The sequence below is a fragment of the Corapipo altera genome, unplaced genomic scaffold (assembly GCF_003945725.1).
Source record: "Corapipo altera isolate COAL_440 unplaced genomic scaffold, ASM394572v1 45, whole genome shotgun sequence".
In the NCBI taxonomy this organism is placed as follows: domain Eukaryota; kingdom Metazoa; phylum Chordata; class Aves; order Passeriformes; family Pipridae; genus Corapipo; species Corapipo altera.
The window spans coordinates 504076-531428 of NW_020884877.1; the positions used below are offsets into that span (position 1 = coordinate 504076).

The 27353-nt window shown below is 40.9% G+C and overlaps 1 protein-coding gene across 7 annotated transcripts in view; it reads right to left on the bottom strand.

The window, feature by feature from the left end:
• Positions 1-1907: 1907 nt before the first annotated feature.
• KANSL1L (KAT8 regulatory NSL complex subunit 1 like) overlaps positions 1908-27353 on the bottom strand; it is a 60983-nt gene continuing 35537 nt past the window's right edge. For 6 of the 7 annotated variants that reach the window (XR_003526533.1, XR_003526532.1, XR_003526536.1 and 3 more), the window contains 10 exons: positions 20029-20191; positions 17553-17663; positions 17008-17145; positions 14788-14912; positions 13460-13584; positions 12435-12489; positions 5922-6034; positions 4285-4420; positions 3359-3661; positions 1908-3263 (listed from right to left, as the gene is read on the bottom strand). Coding sequence is in view for 1 of the 7 variants with exons in the window: in XM_027636438.1 (XP_027492239.1) it covers positions 3413-3661; positions 4285-4420; positions 5922-6034; positions 12435-12489; positions 13460-13584; positions 14788-14912; positions 17008-17145; positions 17553-17663; positions 20029-20191 (1215 nt within the window). In the remaining 6 variants the exon portion in view is untranslated. Of the gene's footprint in view, positions 3662-4284; positions 4421-5921; positions 6035-12434; positions 12490-13459; positions 13585-14787; positions 14913-17007; positions 17146-17552; positions 17664-20028; positions 20192-27353 lie in introns of all 7 variants that reach the window. The other variant, XM_027636438.1, reaches the window with a different exon arrangement.

A 27353-nucleotide genomic window follows, 5' to 3' on the forward strand; every position in this document is an offset into this window, starting at 1 on the left:
ACTGGAAAACAGGATGAAAGCAACTCTGACAGAGCCAAGTCAGGCTGGGCTTGGACACATCCTGCAGAGGGTACACCCACAGCCCTGGGCAAGATAAAACACTGCAGGAGACACACACTGGGGGTAATTTTAATAGGGTCAAGTAGTTTGTATTTGTACTTGCATTCCATTAAGGTCCTGGATGCAGAGATGAAGCACTTAAACCCTCATACAACAGGGAGCAGAATGTAAGTGGCCTTAATAAAAAATCTCAATGGCACATGGTAAATTAAGCACAGGAGACATGCCTTTGTGCACCCCCTCTTTCTTGGTCGGGGGGGGGGCTTCCTGCATTATATTTAAGCTGGTATTTCACAGTCAGCCTCTGTAACACCTTCAGCCACAGCACTGGGAGCAGCACCGACAGCTGTTTTGATAGCTTAACAGCCAAAGACAAACAGGTTGGGTTTTGTTTGTTTTTTTCTGTTTAAAACTTTGAAAAGGAAAGAAAACAAGAAGGGGGTTCCTACACATTTTGTGGCTTCAAGGATGAGCCTGGCCCTGAGCTCTCAGCCCGCTCCCACCACCACCAGCAGCTTCCTCACAACACCCACATTCAGGTAAAACTGAGCTGTCTGGAGGCAGGAGCTCAGTTCTGCTTGAAAAAGGGCTGCTGGCAATAAACCACCTATACCAGTGCTGATTCCAGCTGCATACAGCATATGGAAAGAAAATGAAGAGGGGCTGGTCCTGGGACCACGTTGAGTTAAGTAAGTTTTCTAACCCTGTCCCAGTAGTGAAATGGGGCTACTGAAAAATCGGGTGCTTCCCTGAATTTGCTCCTGGCTGGAGCAGAGACACAGTGGAGACAGAGAGGGCAGGGCATAGGTCTGCTGCAAGGTGGCAGATGAGTAGAGGTGCCGCAAGTGAGGAGCATGGCCTAAGGCTTCCCGAAGAGTATCTCGTCTGCCATGTGCACACAGCATTGCCCACCTTCCCCTGCCAGAGGGAGGGACCTCCAGGTGGGCAAGTGCTAGGGGAAAGCAAATACAGCCTGTTCCTGGCCACCCTCCCCAATGGCTCTTGCCAGCGCATGCATGTGCTGCACACCTGATGGCAGAGCCCTGCATGCCACCACCGTGTGGGGTAGGCCCGTGGTGGCACTGTGAGCAGGAGGAATGGCTCTGGCACCATGCTCTAGCTGTGCAATGCTGCTTTAGCCCTCACTTGGAATGACCCAGCAACCACACGATGGTTTGGCAGCCAGGATCTGAACCACAGATCCTGTGGACACTCTACATGTCCCCAGGCTGACCAAACAGGAATCCAGCTCCTATCCTGGGGGAGGGGGGGGGGGTTTACCTCTTTTTTGCCCCCTTTTTAACACCCTTCCCACCCTCCAGTCCAGAAAAACACTCTCCTCTCTTTCCTTCCCTTAACATACTGGATTGCATTTCCATTTTCTGCAGCACCTTCAGGACATGGAGGGCAGCTGGCTGGCTGGTTTACTTGCTGTGTCCCATTTTTTGAAGTGCAGGAACTCTTCCTACTGCCTCAGGGATCAGACGACACAGGGAGTCCTGACCTTACAACAAAGCTGGGTGAGAGCTGGTTCGATCAGGCTTCCTAATGAATGGATAAAGGTATGGAAAAGACCTGCAAAGCATCTGAGACACGTACCTTTCAGAAACCTTTTCCCAGCAGCAGATGCTCATGCAGGGCAAGAGAGAGGGCAACATCCAGCTTAGTACTGAGGTGCTGAGGGGGCCCTTGGCCCCACAGCACCAGCACAGCCTCAGTACCACAGCAAAGCTACAGTGGGTTTGTAAAGCCATCTGTGGGCCAAGCAGGGCTCTGTGCCAAGAGGAAGCACTGCTGCTGCTACTTCACTTCTAAAAAGCCATCAAATTCAGACTATATACAACATATATAGAAATAACTTTTAATTAAAAAAACAACCTTGCATCAAAGATTATTGTATCAGACATCGAGGCAAGATTCAAGTTTAAGACAAACCAGTGTTAAAAAAGTGTTTAAAAAATAATCAGAATGTGCAATAAACTACAATGTAGCAATAGGTGGTAGCGTTGAAACTTTACTGAACTGTTTGCAGATGCCCAGTGTATATTTGCTGTCATTTTGACCAAAAAAAAAAAAAAAAAATCAACACTAAAACTGGGTCATCTGTCCAGTGCCATTCCAGATATTACACGTGGAAGAAAACTGCATAAAAACACACTCCTATTAAACTGTCTTCAACTGTCCTACACAGAAAAACATCCTGTTGATGGATTATACCTACATTCAATGTGTAATCTTTGTTAATACCTCCTGGGATTGCAGATACATTCCAAACTATGCTATTTAGATGCAAGTTTAAACATCTTGCCTTTGTTTCCTCACTGTGAGTGTGCTGGGAAATGAAAAATTATCCAGAATCACAGTGGAAAGCTTTGGGGCTTTTTTTTTTATTGGTCTTCTAGACATCAATCATCTTTTCCTTTCCAGCTAGTCACCAAATGTTGGCATACTTATGAGACTCTTACAAGGCACTATACAGAAATTGTAACAAGACTTTAAACATATTAAAGCAAAGTATTATGAGCCTCATTAGCTACTGAAGGGCTAAGAAGTAAGGTGACTCAAACCACAGTATTCCAAGAGCTGCATCACTGATTTGACTCAACACCTCTTTTCTCCTCTCTCTCCCTCCCCACACACCCAAAGCAGAGACCCTACTTTCTGGGTAGCAGATAAATTGACTATGGAAAAACAGTGAGCTATTTCTACCTTATTGCTTGAGGACACAGATATGAAACATGCCCCGTCACTACTCAGAGCTGAGTACAGATTTTAAGCCAGATGCAAGACTTCCACATGACCTGCTTTGAACTGCTGGTTCTCACCTACCATTACCTTACACGTGCAGTTAGAGAGACAGGTTTTTGCCCCATGGTCATGCCACAGAGGAAAGTAATCTGAGGCTATTGCTTATCCCCTCTATTTTCAAGTAGTTTTTCTGTGTTCAATTTAAGTTGTTGGCTAAGGTAGGCAGCATCTCCTGCTGCACCAGTCCACTAGAACCAGAAATGCATTTGAAAACAAACAAAACAGAAAAGGATGATTATTGACAAATGTGACAATATGACAACAGACAGTGAATGGTGCCAGCAATTTATGTGTGCCCACTTGCGACACTGGGAATATTAGACTTCCAGCTTGAAATAATTACTTTCTCTTGGGGTTCAGGAAGAAGAAAGTGTTGTCTTTGGGATTTATCCTGCCTGTTACAAAGCAAGAAAGAAAATATATTATATGCAGCTAACACAAAGGTTTTGAATTGTGCTGTCATATGCTGTGTGAATGAGAGAGATTTTACCTTACACTTTTCTCCACCTTAATTGGCTTTCTTAATGAACCACATTATTCCCTGTCACCTTTGTTTACTTGTACTGTTGCTTCCCAGGCAAATGTTTTTGCAGTCTTCTGATTCTTGGGTAGATTGTTTTCTTGGTGGATGGCCATTGTCTGGCAAAGCAGTGGGTGTGCCCAGAGCGCAGGGAGAGTTGCTGGGGAAATCTGCACTTGACATTTCAGCCTCATTTGTTACTTGATCTTGGCATAGTAAAGCTTCTACCTCTTCATCTTTTAGTGGAAAAACTCGAAGTTCCCACAGCCCAGACTGAAAGGAAGCAGAAGCGTAGGAGTGAGGATGGAAAAAGAGGGAAAGAGGGTAAAAAGGGATTTTAGTTGAGTCTGAACTGATTACCTCTGTGCAGAATGATCTGCTATCAAGTTACAAATGAATGTCTTTACAATGTTTGCAGGGCTCTTCAGATAAAGAATACAACACTGCTAGGCACCAGCTGGCAATGTAAGCTGGCTACATAATGGTTTTAACTATTAACAGAGCTACCATTGAATAGGCATAGTACAGGAAGGGGGAAGCTCTTTTCCACAGTGCCAGACCCATCAGGATACCTGACTCTGTAACCATCAGGCCTGTCTGGAACCCTCACCAACATCCTTGAAAAAAGATCCAGCCTGAACCCAGTCCTGCCATATTTGCCTCAAAAACATATGCCCTGTGTAATGAGCAATGAAATTATTACCTGTTGACAGGTTAATTTAAAAAGCACAGCAATCTTGTTCTAAACAGCAGCACTACGTTCAGTGCACATAAACTGGGGTGACAGCCCGAGTTTCTGATCAGTGAGACGGGGGAGTATGTTCAGGTTCTTTGTTTTATAGTAGGGAGAGTCATCACTGACCTGGCCAGACCTGGAAGCTATTGGAAGCACCCACCTTCGCTTCCTGGCCCTCCCTGCAGAGTGGTGCCATCCCTGAACATGCAGAGCTGTGGGCTTCCAAAGGGTCGGGAGCAGGGTCAGCAGCACACTGGTCTTGGCTGTGTCGGCCGTCGGCATTTTTGCTGTAAGATCTAGTGCAGGATAAGAAACGAGTCTTAATAACTACTCCCTGTCCTCTCACATTGCCAGGAACAGTTCAGGTTTTCTTTTCAAATTGGTCAGTTTCTCCATACATGCTACCTATTGCTTGTTTAAATCAAAGGAGCAGATGAAAACATATGTGGTTCTTGACAACCCTCTTGTCTGGAGCCAAAGTGGGAGCACTGTGTGGAGGAGCTAAGTGGACAAAACAGGGCTGGGACAGGCACACCCTGTCTGCAGACAGCTGGTGACTGGTCACTCCTGTGCCTTGCTCCACACGCTCACCAGAACTGTGATTTTGGACAAGAGAAGTCAGTGAGCCGTGGGCTCTTTCCACTTGGGAGAACACAGCATCATGTGCAGGAGCCTGCAGAGTCCAAACTGCACAGTCAGCAGACTGAGCCAATGCAACTTGAGAGGCAGCAGCAGGTCCTTGGGCTCCCCCTTCTCTCCTCTGCTCTGGACTCAACTCCAAAGCAGTCAAGAATTAAACAGGATTAAAAATTTTGACCTTGCCTTTAATACAAATTTGTACTAGATATAAAACACTGGCACGCATCTGAAATGCCAGGTGAAAGCCTGACCTTGCTCACATCAATGAGCAGTTTTACTTCTGAATTCAAGTAGCATTAAGATTTCACCAAGAAGTTCATAGTTTCAAAATTAAGGTACATATAGAACTTTTTATTTTTCAATATACTTTCTAAAGTTGGGGTCTTTTTATGTTCAAAATTGCTTAAAATAGAATTCCTTAAGACGGTTTTGCTCTACTTTTCTCCTGCATTAAAGAAAGCTATCTTTGCATATTTATTCCTAGTGTCATGGTTCACTTTCATCCAAGAGTAGACACAAGCCTATGACAAAAAGCAGAAAATGTTATCTCAGCATTTACAGGATGCTTCAGATTCTGAAGTGATATTTGGGAATCATCTTCCCAGCGCCAAACTGCAGATACAGCTTTATGATGTTCACTCCGATATACACTACTTTTTGAAAGACTTTTGGTGGTTATATTTAATTCTGTTGAGTTCTGCAGCAGATGGCAAACCTGAGAGAATGAACCATTCACACAATGACTTTTTAAAGCGTAAGGTCCCTGGCACACTCCAGGACCCTTCAATAATGTCTGAATGCAGTGGACTTTCATCTGAGTCAGGTGAGTGAAAAGGGCTCACGTTACTCTTGTGTGGCTGAAGTCCTAATAACTGGGAGTAGCATCAGCTAACAGAGCTCTGTCTTCAGTGAGGGAGTAAGCTATTTGTTCACTAATACCAGGTCACTGACATGCTGAATTTCTTTAAGTATGCATGTCTCAGCACTGCCTTCCCTTTCCAGCCACAAAGCCAAACATACCTGGTACTGTCCCTGATGAGTTAATTAACGAAGAGTGCCCTCGTTTTCAAACTTCTCTGACAGCATATGTGACATTGCTGCACCAACAACCCAGACCAGGTTCAATAGGAAGGCTCTTATCAAAGCCAGTACACCTGCCTGCTGTTCCTCCTGGGCCAGCGGCTCTGCTCCCACAGTGACCATCTCGCACGCTCTCTTTCTTCATACTTGGTGTGACGCAAGGAAAAAGCTTCGTCGGACAGATCTTCTGCCTGTAACAAGACACAGGGAAAGCTGCTGCACTCATCATAAACATAACTAGAAACAAAGCCAGCCAGTATTATATATAATTCTGCAAAGGTCTGTTCACTGAACAAGAGGACGCAACACAATGCATGCTTGCAGTATAAAGGCACACCCAAAAACATGTTCAGCTCTCGTCTGAGGTTAATCTGAATGGATATAGAAATTATACCCCCCCATGGAACTAACACATTTTTCTCTATGGTGAGAGGCAGAAAATTAAGAGGACATGTATTCATTTGCAAATTAAGGCAGTGTTAAAAGTACATAATAAAGACAAGCAAAAATTCCAGGAGTTTTTAGACACTGTTTCAGGAGAAGGCTGGGAGGCAGCAGGATTCGCCAGGTGCTCTTTAAGCACTGAGAAATAGCTCTGAGATCACCAAGGACTTGGATAACTCCACAGAGAGAAACTCAGCAAACCTGAGGTGCTGCATTCCTGCTACGAAACCAAGCAGAAGCAACCAAGCTTCTGCTTTGAAGAGACTATTTCTTAGCCAATGGTTTGCATGACCCCAGTACAGCTTAAACCAGCCCTAACACAAGTACTTTACCTGCTTGTAGTCAAACAAGAGCCAGCTTTTCAGGTAAAATATGCAGTTATTGCACCAGACCTTCACTGCCACCTTTGTTTCTCTGCTGGCAGCACACCAGGAAGTCTGTTCCTTAGCCAGGGCTGGGCAAGGAGCACTTTGTTGCCCTTCTGCCCTTCCCCCTCGCTCCCCTGATGGAAAGGCAAGCTCTTGGCTGGACCCCTTCAGCACAGCTCACAGTTATTTCAAAGTGCTCCAAACCATTCAAAGTTCAGCTAAAAAGCTGAGGTTGGCAAAAGCATACGAGTGCTGCAGCCATGGATTTTATGTCAGCCACTCCCAACTCAAAAGCAGAGAATTCTAGGAAAGAACAGTTCCTGTCCATAGGAGCTGTGAAGCTGCATAGCCAGATCAGTCCTGGACAAGAATTATACTAATAAGTGGGGGACCATGGAAAATAAACTGATTTTTTTTTCTATAAAGGAAAATCCTCAGTGGTCTTATACAAGTAACACTATTTATCTTCTGATTGAGCCTGACAAAACACAGAACTGAATGCACAGTCCTGGCTGCAGTGCCAGGTAGTGCCATAGTGCCACAGGTGACACTGGCAGCTGCAGTGCTCCCCTCTGGACAGCTCTCGGCCCAGAGGGAGTTCACTGCCATTATGGGTACAACAGCAAAGCATTACAATGAATGAAAAGCATCCCAAAGCCTTCAGTGCAATGAGAATCGGCTTCAGGACCTGCTGGTAAAACTGTGGCTGCCCAGCTCCTCCTCAGCACTCAACAGGAAGCTTCAGACAAACAGGCCTGCTTTGTTTGGCCATCTCATGACGCCTTGCTGAAGGCTCCTCACTGCTTTTATTTATTTATGTTAAACACAAATCACATTGTTAGCTGCTGGTTTCCTTTCATGCAAGTCAACTTAGTGGGTTTCCTCCTCTCTCTGGAATTCACCAGCTCTGTCATTTGGATGGCATCGGAACCAGGCTGCATCTCATTTCACATTTTGTCTTTCCAAGGTCAGTGATGTATAGCGTGAAAGTGAGAATTTTATGAACTACAAAAGTGTCACTCCCTCAGTGAAAATTCGGGATTTTTCTGTGTGCTCAGATTTCCTTTGAAGTGGAAACAAAAGATAATTTTGAAAGAAAAACTTAAGACTTGGAAAATAATTTTCTTTGCAAATTGCCAAAACTTTTCATCCTGGGAAGAAACTTCATTTTTAACAAGCTTCCTTTCAAAAATCCAAGTCCATATTCCTTTTTTAAGTGAAGAGTTTTGAAAAATACAGAAATAAGCCTTACTGTTCCTTTCATAGCTAGTGATAGCAGATTAAGCTACTTGTTCTACATTATTCCATTGAAGACTACATTTTCTTATTTAAAAATTTTTCTTTATTCTATGGATAAAAGTCTCATGACATCAGAGTAAAAGGTCTCTGCTTGGTTCAGTACAGCCTCTGCCCCTCCCCAGCTTTGTAATGCTTTATGTACTTGTAGTGGTTTGAACCTTGTTTTCCCCCAGAGGCTGAAAAGTGGTAACCCCCAGGGGTGGAAACCCCTGGAAGTTTTGAAGTTCTGCCCAATGAGCGCTCCTGCAGAAATGAAAACATATCACAAGCACCGGAAGAGAAGAGTTGTAGTTTGGAAGGGTAGAAGAAGTAGCCATGTTGTAGGAGCCACGAGGAAGGGGCTCTGAGCCCCTCGGGGGCCTCTGGGCATCCCCCCCACCCCTAGCCCCAGTTGGGGGCTACAGAGACTTGGAACAGTGTTAAGCTGGACTATGTGTCTGTAGCTGTGAGCTGGGAGATGTTTTCTCCAGACTGGGCAGCGGCCGGAGAAAAGCAGCAGCCGAGCTGGCACTGACCGGAGAAGCGGTGGCAGAGAGCCAGAAGAGATAAGACGGAGCAACAGAGACATGCAGCACCGCAGAGAAGACTCCTGGAAGGAGAGTTGAGGAGAAGAGAGCCCGCAGCAGAGCTACGGAGTTCTGGGGGTAGGAACTGATATTAGACCCCCCAAACTCCTTTGAGACCTCCTGGAAGGAGGAAGATGATGGACTCTTACTTGAAAGAGCCTTGAAGTGCAGCATGCACTGCAGAGAGGAGCTGAGAAGCTCAAAGGCGTCCTGAAGCTGGACCGGGACGGAGAAGGAATGCGGGAGGGTTGACCTTGGCCCTCCTCGCTGCTGCTGCTAAGCTAGCAGCCTTGAGACAGAGCACGGAGCTCTGCAAAGGGGAATTTGAATCCCCTGAGGAAGGGAGTTTCACGAAGATGCCCCTGCATTTCGTGATATACCTGTGGTGACGCGAGTCTGGTCCCTGCTGGCAGCCCACAGGTGAGGCCTTCGCTTGGACCGAAGGAGAGCCGAGGGGCTTGGAGACCCCCTTGTGTGTATTGAACAGAGATCCAGCTACAACAATCCAGTTACTGCTGCATGCATGAGATGAGGAGACCTGCTGCCCTAGAAGAGATTCCTGCTTTGGGACTGGAAGGGATCTGTCCTTCTTTCCCTCCTGGACTTTTATTTGGAGGGGAGAAGAGATCTGATCCATTGTAGATACTATATGTCATGGTAGAGATAGTTGTGATCGTGTGTATAATGTGTTATAGTATTTATTTGTACAGTCATTGTAATATATTCCCTTTCCCCCACTTTGAGTCTGGTGTGTTTTGTCTGGAAAAACCCATCTCACATTGGGTTGAGATGTGGGAGGGAGGATGGAGCTAGGGAATTGGATTTTGGGGCTATCTCAAACCATGACAGTACTTTACCAACTTTAGGTTAATTTAAAGTTGCTGTAACATGAGAAATTTGGGATATTTTTCCCCACTAAGGTTAGTTTGAAAAAGTCCTCAGTGGACGGATCTGGCAGTGATGTTGAGACAAAAGGCAATGGGGAAGGCCTGTTTGTGAGACATGTCTAATGATTTCACTCAAAGAAAAAGACTTGAAGCAAACTATGGTTTGGATCCCCCCATCACACTACAAGACACTGTGCATTAATGTTGAATAGCAGTAGGAATATTTCTGAAATATTCTGTTCTCAAAACAACAAAAATCTCTGTTTCACTCTTTGGCTCCACAGGAAACACTGAGTCATAGTCCACGAAAACACTTATGCAAAACTAACTGCACACAGAATTATTCCAAAGTATTTGTCATTACTCAAACAACTACAAAATAAACTTGAATGTTACAACTGTGCCTTTCCAGAATTTTAACCTGGATAAAACAAATTAAAACCAAAATAAAACAGGAAGACTCGTGCCACACCCTCCCATGCATTAAAGCAATAACAGACTGCAAATTCACACATGCAAACCAGGAAACTCAAATGCTCTATTTCCAGAAACTTAAGTATTTTTAGAGCAAGTAATAGAGCAGACATAGATAGTATACTGATTAACTTTTGCATTGCCAATTTTATCCTTGTAAGCCTAAATTTCCAGAAACAAAAATGCACCCGAAGAAGGTAAGCTTTTTATACTCAAATAAAGGCTTTTTATACTCAAATATGGTGAATAGGCTTGATTCCCAGAAAGTGCTCAGTTTCCATCCTTGGAAGTATGGCTCCTGTGGAAAATGACAAATTTTTTTGTAACTCATGGAAACTGAGTGCAAGCCTGTTGCACGGATAGGGGTTGTTGCACTGAAAGCCTTTAAATAAAAAAGAGAGAGAAAAGAAAGAGGAAGGAAAAAAAAGTTATCCAGTGGCAGAAATCCCTGACTGCTGCTTGACACAGGGACAACTCCAGAAGTTTTCAATTTAGCTATGCAGAAGATAGCCAGAAAAGAATCTATTATATAATGCCACCACAGGCTACTATGCAGTAAAATAAAGAAAAAGAGTATTTTATATAAAAGCAGAAAGTAGATTTTGCCTTCCCTTTTCCTGCATGAATGACCTACTTCAGCACAAGGAGCAGTTTTAAGTGTGTCAAGAGCGTGAGTGCAGAAAATGCAAACAGGTAATGGTGCTGTTTCCCTGTGTCTTTTCACAAGCTTACGCGGCAACAAATGTAACTCGGCTCAAAGCTAAAGCAAAGGAAGCGGAAGAATTATGATCAATCACCTTTTCTCAGTACTCTGAAAAACATCCAAACCAATTAACATGATCCCAAAAGAAAGGGGGAAATCGGCTGAACAAGATCTGTAGCATTTTTCTCTTGTCCCTTCTAATTCTACCCAGTAGAACAAACAATGCAGATACAGTGGGCCACAGCAGGAGGCAAAGCTGCTTTATTGTTAACTCAAGTTATTTCCCGGCCAGAGGATGAATCATACTAGATCAATGAGTCATGTCAAACACAAATGTACTGGGAGGGCTACTAAATGAGTGATTGGCCCATGAGCTTCAGAGAGACACCTTGAAGTCCCTTCAGCAAAATACACTTAAAGCACAAGACAAGTCATCTCTGTGGGATATGAAATCTAAACAAGAAACCCACTGACTCCTCCAAGCAAGTCCCTAGAAGCCCTGAAGGCAAACTGGTGTTGAAATTCTTCCATCCCTCATTCCACCAGATACCAGAACAAAGAGAGAGTAATGAGCAGTAGATGCTCAAGGGACAGTGTGCCCTTGCTGCCTTATTAGTTATTCTCTGAATGGTTTAATTAAATATCCTTGCAGAAGAGTTCTCCTGTGTATGTAACTTGACCTTCTTGGTACAAAGGAAGATCAAGCCTGTTTCCTGCTGGCTGAGGAGGTAGCAGCCCAAAAGTCAGTGGGTGGAGGTGACATAAATCTGACCACCAGGTTTCACAAGAATTTCTCAATTGCATTGGAAGAGGCAGGGACAGAGTAAGCTTTTCTCTTCCTTCCAACCGAAGAGCATGCTGCCAATAAGTGCAACTACACCAGGTAAGGAACTGAGGCCATGATGCTCTCCTAGAGGTTTATTTTCATGGAGCAGGAAGCTACAGACCTAGCAAAACTGTCATGAAGCTAATGCCTTTGTGCAGAGTGTATTTTCTACCCCAGTTGTAGAGATTCTCTGAAATAGGAGCTCAAGAACAGATACTGTAGATGAGAGCACAAATTGAAGTTCTACAGTTACAGCTGGTGATAGTGGCAGAGACTGGAGGGAGATTAGAGATGCTTAAAGGACAGCAAAACTGGCAGGTTTCTGGAAAAGGAGCCACAAAAAGATTGGAAGGACAAAAAACCACCTAGAGACCAGACCTGCTGGTATGTTCACCCTAAGGTTACAAAATGCCTCAAACCCCTGATTAGGGAAGAAAGGGACCCTCAGCTGCAAAGTTCATGGACATTCCCTGAAGAAAACGTAGATTCTTATGTCTGGAGGAAGCAACAGTAGCGCATGATGTGCAAACTTAGAAGGCAGGTGGGAACTACTGAAGGTTATGTTGTTCCCGACAAAGCAGAAAAGTTTCCTCCCAACAGAAGGGTTGCAGGAAAACAAACACTGAGAAGAAAACTGAATAAACTTCTTGGACCTATAGGCAGGATGCCTAATTATCATCTGAAGAGCAACATGCCATGGGAACTGGCCACGGAGGGAGAGGATGAGAGAAAAGAACAGCATTATAGCACAGGTAGCCCCGAGGAGACACTGGATGAGCCAAGCATGACAGGAGCAGGGAAGGCAGAGGCTGGACCCAAGGGACCCTTTGGGCCTGCTGACTGCGCAGCAGCAAGGGACAGGCAAATTTTCACAATCTGATACTTAATATTTTATTTCTGAAACTTGAAACTTACGGGGATTTGCATGAAGTCAGTGTTTTCACAAAGTACGTACCAATTATCCCAATTATATATTATATCTAGCTTAAATAAAAACCGGTGGTTTAATTAAAATACAGCCTACCTCTTCTTCATCTGTATGTGATTTTTCTAAAGGTTGAAGTTCAACAACTCTCCAGCTAGAAATGAGACAAGGAAAATCAAATTAATTTACCTAAATGCTGTTTCATTATTTCAGCAGTAGAGATGACTCTTTTGTTTCTACAGTATATTGTTAGTTAATCCTTCTTCACCACTGTTTGTGCTTCAGAATTTCCCTCAAATAAAATAATTTCACAAATTTAAGGTGCTGATAAAAGATGCCTGAAATTTAAATTTTCCTTTCACAACTCAGTATCTAACCTTTCCTTTTCCCAACACAGTATCTAACCTTTCCTTTTCCCAACACAGTCTTTAAGCTATCCAACAGTCTTAATGATATTTTTAGCTTTAAAGGCAATATAAAAGCAATTACATATTAGAGATTTAAAATACAGAACAAGTGCATTTAGCCAATTTCAGGGAATTTGCTACTAAGCCACTGAATTATAGCACTGGAGATCAATTACCTCGTGTTCTTTTTCTGAAACAAACAAACAAAATGTCTCTAGAATGAGGGATTATAGGCTTACACTGTATGGAAAAAAATAAGTTTATTCTACTGTATCAGAATGTCTGAATTTAAAAAATATATGCTAAATCCATTTTGTTTAATTCACTGGAAACAGCAAACTATTTTCTTATGAACACACAAAAAAGACAGCAACCTCCAAGTAACCATTCAGAGTCGGTCAGCTTTATGGCACATTTAAGGCCATGAGTATCACTATAATTCAGATGATATAAACCCACTTCTGTTTTTAGCCAGTCTGTGCATCTGCCACCTCCCTGTGTATACCAGACTATTTTCCACGTGCTATCAGCTGTCCACTCTTCCCACCACTTCAGTCACACAAACTGAAGTGCACAGATAAAAAAGCCTCAAGCGCATGAAGAGACCATCCTAATATTATAACATTTTCAAACTCCATGCTCCACATTAATTATATTTTTGTCAAAATTCTCAAGTTTGTTTTGCTATCTTTGCAATTAAGGAGGTCGTGAGCAAACCTTGGGGTAAGGATTTCTTTGTACTGTAGTTTCTCCAACTTTGATGGTGCCACCAGCGACATGGGAATAACAATGTTGTCTATGTCATAGGAGCTCTCACTTCTCAACCGCCTCCTGGAGTTATGCTGAATAATACAATCAATACAAGAGGGGATGCATCAGCTCAAATCACAGGAAGTACACATTAGCTGAGAAACATCAGAACTTCACAAGGAGAAAGTCTGTAACTTCAACACATTTTTTAGCGGCTTAATGACTTCCAACATCTCCCTCCCTTCAATGGAATCTCAATAAATCTTAAAACTGTCTCATTTCTGAGGTTTACTTCTTGCTAGTGTAACTTTTACTGAAATCAGCATGAGTTTCTCTTTCCTTGATTTCAAGTACAGTTAATTCTGAGTTCTTAGGAGAACTGTGAAGTTAATGCCACCTTCTTCATGGTTTGCAGTCTACAAAGATGATCTTCTATCATCTACTAACCTGTAACCCAAGTGTGATATAATTAAGAACTCCAAAAGAGAGAGAAAATTTAGTTTTAAATGATGATACATTCCATATTACAAATTCTCCATTTTTAACTGAACTTTAATGGAAACAGACTATCCTAAAATGCCCATTTAGGTGTTCTTTGATGATGGTTGGCTCAAGGGAAATAAAGGAGGAGTATGACTTGTCAAAACTATGTAGGGGACACACATTTAAACTCCGCTCTGCATTAAAACATGACAACTTACAGAGCACCAGTATACCACTAAGCTTAGCAAAACCATGCAATTGAAATCTGAATATTATTGTGAAATTCGCCATGAATTCGGATAAAACAGACTGTTTCTGCAGGGATTTCACTGAATCAGAGCTCTGCTGTTCCTCATCAAAGTTATATACCAGAGACTTTGCCTACAGTTCTGCACAAAGTGTTTTAACTGGTGAAACTGAGAATTAATAAATTTTGAGACTGTATTTGCACCGTGAGGCCATTTTATGTAGCTGCACCAAGAAAAAAGTGTCATAAGAGCCCATGTGTAAAACTGGGAACATAAATCACAGTGTATTTAATGAAATTTGAGGAAAAAAAAAAAAAGGCACAATGCCAATAAACCAAACTTACACTCCAGTATGATCTGCAGAACTCTTTCACAAGTAAGTATCTGTTTTAGAAACACCACATACTCAATCTGGAATCCATTAGTTGATGGATTTATTGTAAAAATCCTCAGTGCTGTAATTTAAAACTAAATTAGCTGTGAAAGGTGTGTGGTTTTGGATTATCAATTTGCACAATTCTCTTTTGAGATTTCAGTTGAGACAGTGGTGCATTTTTGGTTTACCTGTGAAGAAGTGCTGTGAGTGGGCCGAGACATCGTGCTGACATTGGTCGCAGCAGCAAAACTGCTGTGGGATTCTGGCTCTCCATGTTGAAAGGAGAACGTCTCAAACCGAGTGTTACTTTCGCCTGTCACAAAAATAGCAATAAAAACATACACACCGGCTGTTGTCCATTAGAGTGCAGAATTTTTCCATACAGTAATTGTAAAGTCATTTCTAGAACCCCACAGTGAACCACTCACAATTTACTGGATACTAAAAAAAGCCATCTAAATAAACACTTGCTGCTTATCCTGTCATTGTTGTTACTACAAAACACATCCCTCTCCTTCTACAAAGGATTTCTCCTCATGAAACCACCTTCACATGGGCAAATCCTGATTATTTTTTCAGGATCTGCCATACAGATACACACAGCAAATGCAATCAGACTTAGAGGAATGCTTTCCCCTGTTCCCTAGCAGCACTTTCCTATCTGGGGTGCATCTCACCAGTTCTCTGAGCCCTTACTGACAGTTTCTTCCTTAATAAATGATAAAACTGGCAGCAAGGGTAACAAACAAAATTAGCTTAGATTTCCAAACCAATAGTGGTTTCTTTTAGTTGTGGTGCACTGCTCCAGACAAATTGTAATTATTGTTTACTCCCATTCAGTCCCACTGTAAGCAGCATTTAGGGGGATTCAGAATCTAACCACCTGTTCTGCTTTCCTTGTGCCTTAATTTCCATTAATAAAGGAGAACTCAAATTTAATACCAACTAATAAAAAGAATCAGTGTATTCCAACGTGGAAAAAGAGGTGAGACTGATTCTAAAGACTGTATTTCACAGGCTGGGTCAAGGACATGAACTCTCATCTCCCAGGCAGCTCTGCAACTCCCTGTCACACAGCTTTTATTTTTTGCCTTGTTCATTAGGCTGATCTTCCCCATGGATAATTTCTCCTATACAGAGCCCAAATTAGGAATAAATATGTAGTACTACACCCATAGCTACAACTTGTGCTGCTATTCGAGAATACATCACACAACAGTTTTCTGGCATTGGGAAACTATGATCCTTGTGATAACAGATAGCTTTTTTTGGTCCATTACCTAAAAAACCTAAATGCTATTGGCAGAAGACTAACTGTAATTTCAAAAGGTTTATAGGAAGCAGTCTGCCCTCTTACTAGAGCTCCCAAGTACCTCCAGTTGTTGATCTGAGTAACTCTCCTGTAATTTTCTGATGAACTGGGTGGGTTTGGTTTGGGGTTTTGTATTGTGGGTTTGGGTGGGTTTTTTTTAATCATAAATCGTAATTTTTGATTAAATCATCTCTGCAGTAATTCCCATATTTCCACCTACACTAGCAGTTTTACCTGGATATGCATCAGAAGTTTATTTTTTTTGCAATGTTAGCTGATCATTTATACCTTTTAATTCTTTTTTAAGGAGGAATTTTAAACTAACAGTTTCTTCTCTTGCTCAGTGATTTATTGTCTTCAAATGTCTTGTGAGCAATTTTGCCAAAAGTTTTCCAAAAGTCACATAAGTGAATCAGTAACAAGATCTGTTACACTTCACATTCTAACAGCCTGGAGAGGGTAAGATGCCATTTATCCTTCAATGGTACACTGAATTTTTTATCCCTAATTTATCACATTATTCTACAGAACTTTGAGGGCACTTCCTATTAATTTACCAAGTGCTGAAGTAAAGATTCAATGGCTTAAAATATAATGATAACATGAGTGAAAACAGAATAAGCAGTGGCTATCCACAAGTCCTCTTAACAGTCTGGAAGGAATCCAGAACCAGAAATGACAGTACACAACAAATGAAACAGTGGACCAAACATGCCAGGAATAGTAAATGTTTTGTTGGGCACATGATTTGACAGACAACTTTGCAATTCAGTCTGTTTCACTGACTACTATAAAAAAACCCCTTTCATATTAAGAATAACCCAGTATTAGAAAAACACAGTTGGACTGTTAAGCAGTTTCCTTTAAGAGTGCTCCAAAAATAAAATACAGAAGCTTGTCCTGTTGTAATATATACTCAAGAAGAAAGAGGATTACTATACTTTAAAATAGCAAATTATTTTCATGGTGTCCCAAGTTTCGTAAGAGTATCCTTTTTGGAGACAACTTAAAATTAATTCTCAAAGCCCAGTAGTTACAAACGCATTTATACAGTACATATTTTAAAAGAGTTAGTGTCTTCTTGCACTTCTCTTACCTACTGCTGTCTCACTTAGGTGTCTTTTCTTTCTTCCTTCTGACAGCTGATCGGATGTTCCTGACACCAACTGAGATTTGGAATTAGATAAACAGCCACTGTTCCATTGTTTGACAGAAACATGATGCTGATTATAGTCTACAACAAAAAAAGCACGTATCAAATTAAAAACTTATTTTCCATTGACGCAATTTACAGGAAATCTCAACTGGTAAACTATTTATAATGGAAAAAAAATCAACACCAAAACTTATGATAGGAATCCAAACAGTAAACAGCACTTCAGTCAGGCACCTGGCCCAAACTCCCCCACTTGCTATTAGTGCCCTCCTACGGCTCTGGTGGGATCATCTCAGTGCAACAAAGGAGAACTTGACACTGTGGTCTGGGAAGAGATTCCTCTTCCACCTAAAGCCTTAATCAGTTACCTTCTCTGATAACCTGCTTTGTGCTAAATTTATAAACAGAACCTCTTCATGGAAGAAATTACTGACAAATGAACAGAAAATGGTCTTGCCAATACTAAAATATGTTGCTTTACATACCACTGTCAGAGGACACTTTAAAATCCCCTCCCAAAGATGAGGTATCAACAGGTACTCCTTTGATGTCATCCTTCCTTAATAATGTTTCAAAGTATACGTGAAGAGGAATATCTAAAAAACCAAAAATCCAAATGGAAGAGGGTCAGTATTAGAAATATGGCAACCTCTGAGCCAATGTATTATCCATCATCACTAAAGGTCTAGGAATTGATTCACCCAACACAGCGCAATATAATCCATGAGCAGTGCTGAGTGACACACGCTGTGGAAGGTACTGAGTGAGAATAAGCCTGGGCTCTTCCCCTCTTGATGAACTCCTGCACAAGACCCAGCACAGCAGAGAGCATACAGGGCGCTTTTCCTGGAATCCGCAGAGGCTTCAGTTCAGCCTTTTGGGTACAAGTCATTAGTCATTAATGCTTTTGGAAATTGTTACTGCTGGGAGCCTAGAGGTAATTTCAAGGTACATTCCTTCTCTCTCTCCCTGAAAAGGTTACAGCAGGGCAAGGCAATTCGTTTCCTGACGGGAGCTCTAACCCAGAATTAGCCTGCAAAACATCTCAAGTGGTGAGGAATTTACCCCCTGTTGTAAGGCAGGAAGGCTTAAGAAAAATAAGTCTCTCTGAAAACCCTTTCTGGGAAAAAAAAAATTACACGAATGAAGAGAAATTAAATAGGAAAAAAAATAGTCAGTGTAAGAAGCCAGCTTGACAGCTAGTATATTCAGAATGAGAAGAGGACCAAGGGCAGCATCCAGCCTTAAATTACTTATATTTACACACAGTCTCAGCCTCATGTGCCTTCAAGGTGAGCCAGGACAGAAACTTTCAACATATTTTGCTAAAAAGAACAATTTATTTCAATTTGATATGGATCTATCTACGTATTCTGTCATAACACCTCAAAGATCTTGCCGTGTTTCCTATTCTACTTCCAAGTAAAACATAAAGAAGGTCTTCAAAGGTGTATTAGTCACAAAATTTAAGTAAAGAATTAACCAAAACATTTCTCCTGTTTTGGTTTGGGTTTTTTTGGTTTGGTCTTTTTTTCACCTGAGGAACAACCTGTATGTTTCAGAGATATTTTATTTTGTGCTCCTCTATCTTAATCAAAAGAGTGCTTGTCTCAGTTTATCCACAGGCTAGGTGCAGAAATACCAGAAGCCCAAGTTTCTTAAACACAAACTACAATTCTCCAGTTATCAAGGTGCAAGTTTAAACAGTTGCTTTTGTGTTCAAGGGACACTGCAGCCACTGATGTCTTTTTGGACAAAATCCTTGGTCATTCGGAAACTGTGAAGGCAAGACTTAGACCTATGGGCAGCTCTGCTTCCAGAAGTGAGCCAGTCCCTCTACCCTATTTGCTAGGTTGTCTGCAAATTATGATTCACCTTTGAAAGCAAAATACAAGAAAAGACAACGTGAGAGAACTACATCTGAATCTTGAATCCCTCTCTGCACACTAAAAAATCAAACTCCCAGAGTTCCAAAACAAAACAAAGGCCAATAATACATTTTTAGCACAAAGAGAAAATTAAAATAAAACCCTTTTCTTTTACTCTGCTGGCACTTTGGGGATTTTTTTATATATAAAGATGTGGGTACAGCACAAGGAGTATTTTAAGAGAAGTTATTTCTCTGGAAGGGGATAACCAAGAAAGCTGCAAAGAAAACATGAAACTGAATCAGGCTACAACTTGGAAAATTTCTACCATGCATTTATTCACAGTACTTCTTTCATATGAAAGAAAATGACAAACAGACTAGTGGTCTTTATGAGGAGGTAGAGACAGCAAAGTACACTAAGCACTGCGTAAAGCACGAATCTGGAAACAGGATTGTCTTAAAACAAAAAAATCACACAAAAACTCAATAGGATGAATCACTTGTGCTGATAGCAGCATTTATTATTCCATTTTGAAGTCCCAACTGCTATTGGGTTGCACCTGCACTAACTTCACAGCTGAGCCACAGACATCACACGCATTATTGTTCAAAAAGACTAAAGAATTCAGATGATAGAAATCATAAACTTTGAAGATCACCAAAAATGCTGATTATCACAAAAACAATGAGAAAACCTAAAAAAAGCTTTTTAAAACTAGTACAAAGGGCCTGAACAGAAAGTTGCTTATGAAAACAACACAACTAAGGTATGGTAGTGTGTTGGTAACAGCACCATCTCTAAAGGACTAACACTGACTCAATTAGACACACCATGAAAAACCCAAACTCACCTTTTTCCTGGCCAGTCTTTCTAGGTTGTAAGAGCATTGCTGGTATAGGAAATCTAGGTGATGTGCTTTTCAAAAGTTAGGATGAAGTTCAAATTTTTAGTCTAAACTCATGTATTTTCACAGTGTGAGGTTTTCTATTAAGAAAACTAAGTTCTAAAAATCACTAAAAGACAAGTTAGTCCTTAACCTCTACAGTTGTCACAAGCATAACCACCCTGTTGTAGTCATTGCATTACTTACCAGAAGGGAATGATAAGACTGGATGGAAGGAAGAGTCCAGCTCTTGCACGTAACCTAGGATTTTAGATTCTGTGCTGTACTCATTGCTGGTCAAAGTGGAGGCCGGCACCACATATGGCAACTGAGTTTTACATGGAAAGGAGGCATCTCTACATGGCAGAGTCTGCAAGAATACATAGAAACAAAGTTTAACTTCTCCTTTACTCATGTACTTCAAATTAGACCAGAAGAGGAAAAAACCCCAACAAACTAACAACTCAGTGAGTGACATCCTTTAACATGTGAATGGCAGAAGTATTCCTACAAACTTCAGATAGTCTAAGTGTGACTTACCTCCACTTATCGTGGACCACAGTGTACAATACAAAGAATACAAAACCCCCCTTCAATTAGGGCCAGGAAACAGCTGTCAAAGCTTTCAGAGAAAACGTAACTGTTTCTAATCATTATTTTGATCTATCCTATGACAAATCGATACCCTTTAAAATTTAATTCCAGCACAACATGCAAGATAGAGAGCACAAACAAACCTAACACAAGACTAAATAGAGGGGTCTCCTTTGTTTATCCCCTCAGTCACATTTTTACTATCAGTATCTCTAGACAGTTCGAGCTCATCCATTTTAATGTAAACAACTATATTTAACATTTTAAGCACACCATGTACTTACACAAAACAAGAGGGTAAAGTCTTCACCTTGTTAAAATTTAAACATCATGTAAGCAACATAAACAAAAGAAGACACACAACAATAAATACGGAGAGGGATGCACTGAGGATTGATTAATAGGTAGTAAGGGGAATTACTAGAAAGAGGAGAACTGCAAAGAAAGATTAATTTAGCTGCTTATTTGTGAGGCTTGTTCAAGTATGGAAGGTAAAATGATGGGTGGCACAGAATTGGTAGGTGTGAGATAATAGGACTGAGACAGAAGGTGAAAATGGGCAGGAGTAAGCATCAGAGTGCAGGCCATATACTGAGCTCTGAAAGACAGAAGAAAATAACTGAATTTGATGCTACAAGAAAGCAGCAAACAGTCGAGTCTGTGCTTCAGCATATGCTACAGAAGTCTTGCAGGGAAATAATACTGCTGATGGTACTTTAAGTCTTACTGGATAGCAGTGGTAGCAATCCCCCAAATACTGACATTTTAAAGGTTTCTATAGATCTTTGATACTTTGCCAAATGTTGCAGATCCTACAAACAGCAAGGGAGAGAAGTGGGTACTTCAAGGGTCTCAGCCTATCACTGTGCAAATAGTCACATTTATCATCTCCTGGAAAAGAGTTCCAGTGTAAAAAACTGTAAGAATGAATATAACATTTTCTTATGACTTTTTATAAAAGGAGACATCTAGCAGCTGCATCAAAGGCAAGAACATCAATGAACATGACTTATATTTTCAGTACTGCTGCTTTCCGAATCCGAGAAATCTCTTCAGCTGCTTTCTCCTGCCTGAAATAATCCAGGCTGTTTTCTAGCAGTGCCACTCATGTGTTAGTGATGCAGTGATTATATCCACCACATAAAATCCCCCTCCACTTACTGAAATCAGTCCTTCTGTCAGATGGCATCAGTGTTCACAACCCACACTATCTTAGAAAATATTCCACTGAAAAGTTCCTGTTTCCATCTCTTCCCTTCTTCTCAGTCAACAACTTCCCTACACTGCTACTGTATCTCAGAAACTATTAAAATCAAGCAAGGATGTTGTAATACTGTGATGGTGGTGAGGTTCTTGTATTTAACTCTTTTTCCCCCACAAGGGAACATTAACAGACCTAAATCCACCTTGATCTCCATACACAGGTCTATACACAAGTACTTTCAACTTAACCTGGAAAGAATTCTTTTCTAGCCCAGGACTCCTTCAAATCAATGTTGTGTTATTCTGTGTTATTCTCCTGTGACGAACATATGGGACTCTTAATCTGTTAAACTTTAAACATCCATAAAGTGCTAGCAGAACTGGGACCTGTGTTTGGAAACACTAGAGGGATAAATGCTGAAGTGAGTTTAATGTTTCCCATTATATGGACCATTAAACTCAAGCTTAAAGAGCTTTTAAGTAGTTGCTCTACCTCCATGCACTAAGGGCTTGCTTTTCAAAAATGCACAAAAGCATATTTCCTCTTCATATTTGGTTTTAAAAAATGAAGTTGCTTCCTGAAACTCCACTATTTAAGCTGCAACTGCACCACTTCTGCTTGTCCTTTTTTTACAGAAATGAATCCACATTGCAGTAAATAAATCTCTCATTCTTTAAAAAGAAATCCCTGAATACTAATTAGTAAAATTACCTAGAAAATATATAGATAAGACCATCACATTCTGACATCCAGTTCTATAGTCCTGACTCACTTTTTCTTGCTTTAGTTCACTCTAGCCACAAACACATTTAGATTATAGCTTAAAATTCAGCCTGCTCAAAAACATGGTCAAACAACCTCCACAGTCACAATCTATTTTGAAACTGTATTAAAACCCCTCTGCCAATTTTGGTAAATGCAAAATTCTTTTCTTCAACTTGCCTGTGGTGGGAATTATAAAACCTCATCCATGAATTTGTGCATTAGTGCCTCAAATGCTCTGGCATCAACATCTAAGTAATGAAATCTTCCATTAAGCTAGTTTGTAATCCAAAGAAAATAAGGACTTCTATAGAAGCAAGAGAAATTTTATTTAAATGCCTGTGAGGCTATTAGAAAAAAAAGCTAAAAAACCTGGTAGTGTCTGTGTTTCTAGCTACCAGTTCTGGTTTAAGTTTCTGATGGAGTAGTTTTCCACTGGAAAAAGCTGAATTAGTGATGTTGGTCAGGAATGTCAACTTAATCAACTCTTGATGAAAAAATTTCAGAAGCCCTTTGCTCTGGAATTAAAGTGTGTCATTCAAAGAAAGTGCTTCAACCTTACTGAAACAAAACTGAAGATCTGTTTATTGGAAAGCTAAACTCTCCCTGCTTCCAATTCTGAGTAGAACACAGTCTACAACCCAGCTGCCTTTTACAGCAGTAAATTATCGATTCTTTAACACGACAAAAAAATCCACTACACCCCAACTGAAAACAAGCCCATAAATATATCCATTCATCAACAGCAATGACAAGGGGTTTCAGGAAAACCATGGCACACAGCTTTTACAAGACAGGCCCCTGTAGCAAGCCTGACCACAATGTCAACTCTTCAGAAAGCAAGACTACTAAACTCTTATCAATTTTTCTGCTGCTCTACTATACCTTGTACATCTCCTGGAGCATTTTTCTTCACTACAGAAATAAAAAATCTCATGCTTCCTGAGCTCAAGCAGATATCAATTATAATATTACATTAAGTTCATTCTATTAAGGAAAACACATTGTATTTAAGAGGAAACCAGGAGTGTGCAAGCTTTAAATATTCAACTAAAAAAGCATTCTGGTTTAAACTTCATAAGGAATGGTGTCAATCAAGAGAATCTAATTTTCTAGAATATTATGAATTCTAAACTTGGATTTTTTTCCCTCATAGTGCTGTTTTACTGAGTTACAGAAAATACAGTAAGCAAATAATTTTGATATTCAAAACAATTCTTGCACTTCTTTGTGATGAAGTGATGCACTAGACAAAGCACAACTAGCTCAAGCCTCCGTTATAGAAAGGTCAGAAAGCTGAACACTACTGGCCACCCAAACTTCTGCAGAGAAAAAAGTGTGAGTCTATGAAGTGTGCCATAATTGAAAAGAAATATATTTTGTGCTCCCTTACAAAAATTCTGAAGTGAATACTCATTTTATGGTTTCAGCTACGGATCACTAAAACTCCTACCATTTCTGGAGACATGCCTAAATGTAACAGTACACAGACACAGTTCAATTATGCTACTGTGTATGAATCCAGTAAGTTAATTAAGTTTGCACAAATACACCCTGCTGAATACCTGTCATGTCTGCTCCTGATTATTCTTATTAAGCCCAGAAAGGCAAGGAAAATGCATTTATTCTACCTACAAACACACCCTCAGAACTTTTCAGCAATATCAAAGAAGAGCTATCCCCCCTCAATATCAAAAACTGTTCTTTAAATGGGTAGCCAACTAAACTGCAGAGATTTAATTACGGGATTCAAGAGAACCACTGTGTGTATGGATCATGACTCTTTAAATATCAAACACACCAAGTTTTAATCCTATTACCTCTCTGCTTCAGTGCTTCAGCATCTGCCTTAAAGGCCAGCCCACTGCTCCACTGCCTTTGTCTTCTGCACTCAACAACCTGCTCTGAGCAGAGCTATGACCCTCTGGCAGAACATAAGAGTTCCATGAAACCTCTTTTAATCACAAGATAAACGTGCAGGACTTCACTGTAGAGTGCTTTGGGGCAACACACAACACATGGGCAGTGAAAGGTTAATTTGAAAGCCTCAAAGACCTTCTCTCTTATCAACATGTAATGGAAGAAAAGGTGGGCAAAGCATCTAAGACATCCTTACATGGGAAGGTGCACAACAGATGGTGCTGACACGTGCACACCGTACAACAGACTCTCCCTTTCAGATGAAGTTTCTACAGATGTCAGATGGACAGACCTTTCCCGTGCAGGTCAGGTACAGGGAAGCAAGCTGCCCTGAGATGTAAATGAATTTATCTACCTCTGGTCCCTCTGAAGCTGTCAACAAGGATAAAGTGGCAGATCTCATGGCAGAAACCAGTTTTTCCAGGCGGAGAACAGAGACTTCCATAAAACACTAATGACAACTTAGTCAGCATCCAGCTTATCTCAAATTCAGATTTTTGGACAGTGTCCTAAGAGGACTTATAGCTTCTACCATTCCCAGAGACCACCCACCTCTCCTAAATATACATGGAGTTTAGCTTCTTTAATCCTGCTACAAGCCAATGGGAGATTTCCACCTGCTTTGTAGGAAGTGCATGCTGTCCTCTACATCCCGAAACAAAGACCTTTAGTTCAACTAGGGAATCAATTGAAAAATCAAGGCTAATGCTTAATCTTTGATCAGTTTAACTAAAAGAAGGAAAGACATGTTAATCCATAGGGATATCTTTTCAAAAATGCCGCATAGAAATTAAGAGTTGATGTGATTGGTAAAACAGTACAGAACCGTCATAATAAGCTAGAGGGGTAGGACTGTGGAAAGCACACAGGTTTTTCATTCTGAAAAAAAAGAATTCACAGGCTGACTGGTCTGCCACAAACCTCACAAAGGATGGATCTAGTTCCACTGCCAGTATTACAGAACTAGAGGTGCCCTTCCTGCCCACTACACTAAAGTCTTGTCACACATTCAGAATACCTGAATGCACAGGAGAACTTCTTTTCCTACTCAGGTTTCAGTGACTTTTAACCTATTTTATAGCTTCCAGTGTTAAAGTAGCTTCCACTGTTAAAGTAAGATAAAGGCTCTGCATGCTGGATAGAATACAAATTATAACAGTATGTGTGTATATATATATACATACACACATAATCTTCCCTAAAATCTGAAAATTAATAATGGGAAAAGACCCATATGTATTTATCAAGTGGCATCTACAGAAAGCCTCACTGGCCCCAAGCATGCACTGGGAAAGCTGCTGGACACAAAAATCATAGAACCAGCATAAGAATTAGATTAAAATAAGAAACGCATACCCTAGAATTTCAATATTTTTCTCCTGTCTGTTTTGGAGCCTTCTGAAGAAGCAATGACTTTTTTTCTTTCCGAATCACTAAACAAAAGCAGATATTCTTCTGCTCTCACTTAACTCCCATTTGAGACTGTGGAGAAAAAAATGTGGGAATATGCAACTGCAAGAGCTGGCAACATTATATCACCTGTTTTCTTGTGGTATCCAAAATGTACGTTTTTGCATCTCAACTCCCAACTTTCAGGGTGCTGGCATCTTTGCAAATTTGAATTCTGTTTTTCTCCATGTCCCTCAGCCCACACAATCAAGTCTTCCTCCAGCAAGTGGAGATACAAATACAATGAGAATTTTCAGATTAAAAAAACCCCACTGTGCTCTACAACCCTGCAAAGAAATTGACAGGCCCAAAGTTGACAGTATTCAGATCTCATTGCTCTGTTGTCTCTTAACTTCATTTAGAGCTGTATAAGGTTTTCATGGATTTTTTTGTAGTGCATGTGGATTATTCTGGGTGGCTTGTGCACTGACTCACAACTGAGAAATGGCCTAAGCTCTTACCAAGCTATTTAGATAGGGAAGAAAGATAGAAAACAGATCATCTGTGGTACTTAAGTAAATCTGAATTAGGGGACAAGCAGATTTGGCCCCGAAGGATGTTTCAAGTTCCTGAGGATATCAGATGGTGACAGATAAACCAAACACCCTGCATCCTGTTTTAATTTATTTGCAGTCTATCTTGTCAGTCTGGAAGGTCGTCTAGCGTTTCATAGCATTCTATATTTTCTTTCAGATACCACCCTGTGTAAGCAGAGCAGGTGTAGCCCTCTTCAGAAAAGAAATACAGCTAAGTAGAAGACAATATAGGGCATCTCTCAACAGGCACTAGGAGGCTAATAGGTCACTACATACTCATTGTAAATGTATGTGGCATGGCAGCAGATAAGAGAAAAAACGTGGCTGTCTTCCCAGTGACCTTATGAACTGACAGATGGGATAACAGTTCACAGTTTCGTACTCTGCTTTTCCTATCATGGATATTGGGGGATGAGGGGAGAGAATGAGCTTCTCAAATGAATCTGAAGAGATGTGAGGGACAACACACTGAAAGCCATTTAGATGCACAGAGAGTACAACCAGATATCACAAAAAAACCCCCAGACTCAAGTTCCTCAAAGCTATCCCAACATTTTTTAATCTTCCACACATGGGAAGTCTGCATTTTGCTGTGATTCTCTGGTCAGAATTCTTTAGTCACTGTCTTGCTCAAATTACTCTGCACAGCAGCACTGCCCCTCAGCACTGCCAGGCGCTGCTTGCTGGTTTTTGAACCAGGCACCATGAAGAAACTGGAGCTGCAAATTTCAGAAGATTCAGTTTTCTCCTCTGACTTTGGCAGTCTAGTCTCTGTTAACTCCACATCTGCTGCAGGGAGTTGGCAGCAAGCCTTCCATAGCTCCAGCTTGCTTTCAGGCCATTGACCTTAAAGAAATGGGGTTGCCTACCAATTGTGATATCAGGGGTTATATAAATATGTAAAACTTGAGGAAATACAGGAGAGGCACTTGCTAGAGACGACACACTAAAGTTATGTTAAAAATCAAACTGTTTTCCATGCTGCTAAGAAGTAAATCCTTTTTTCCATGAAAGACCAGAGGAAATTTGCTAGATTACTACTGGGAATATAAATGCATTTTTAAAGA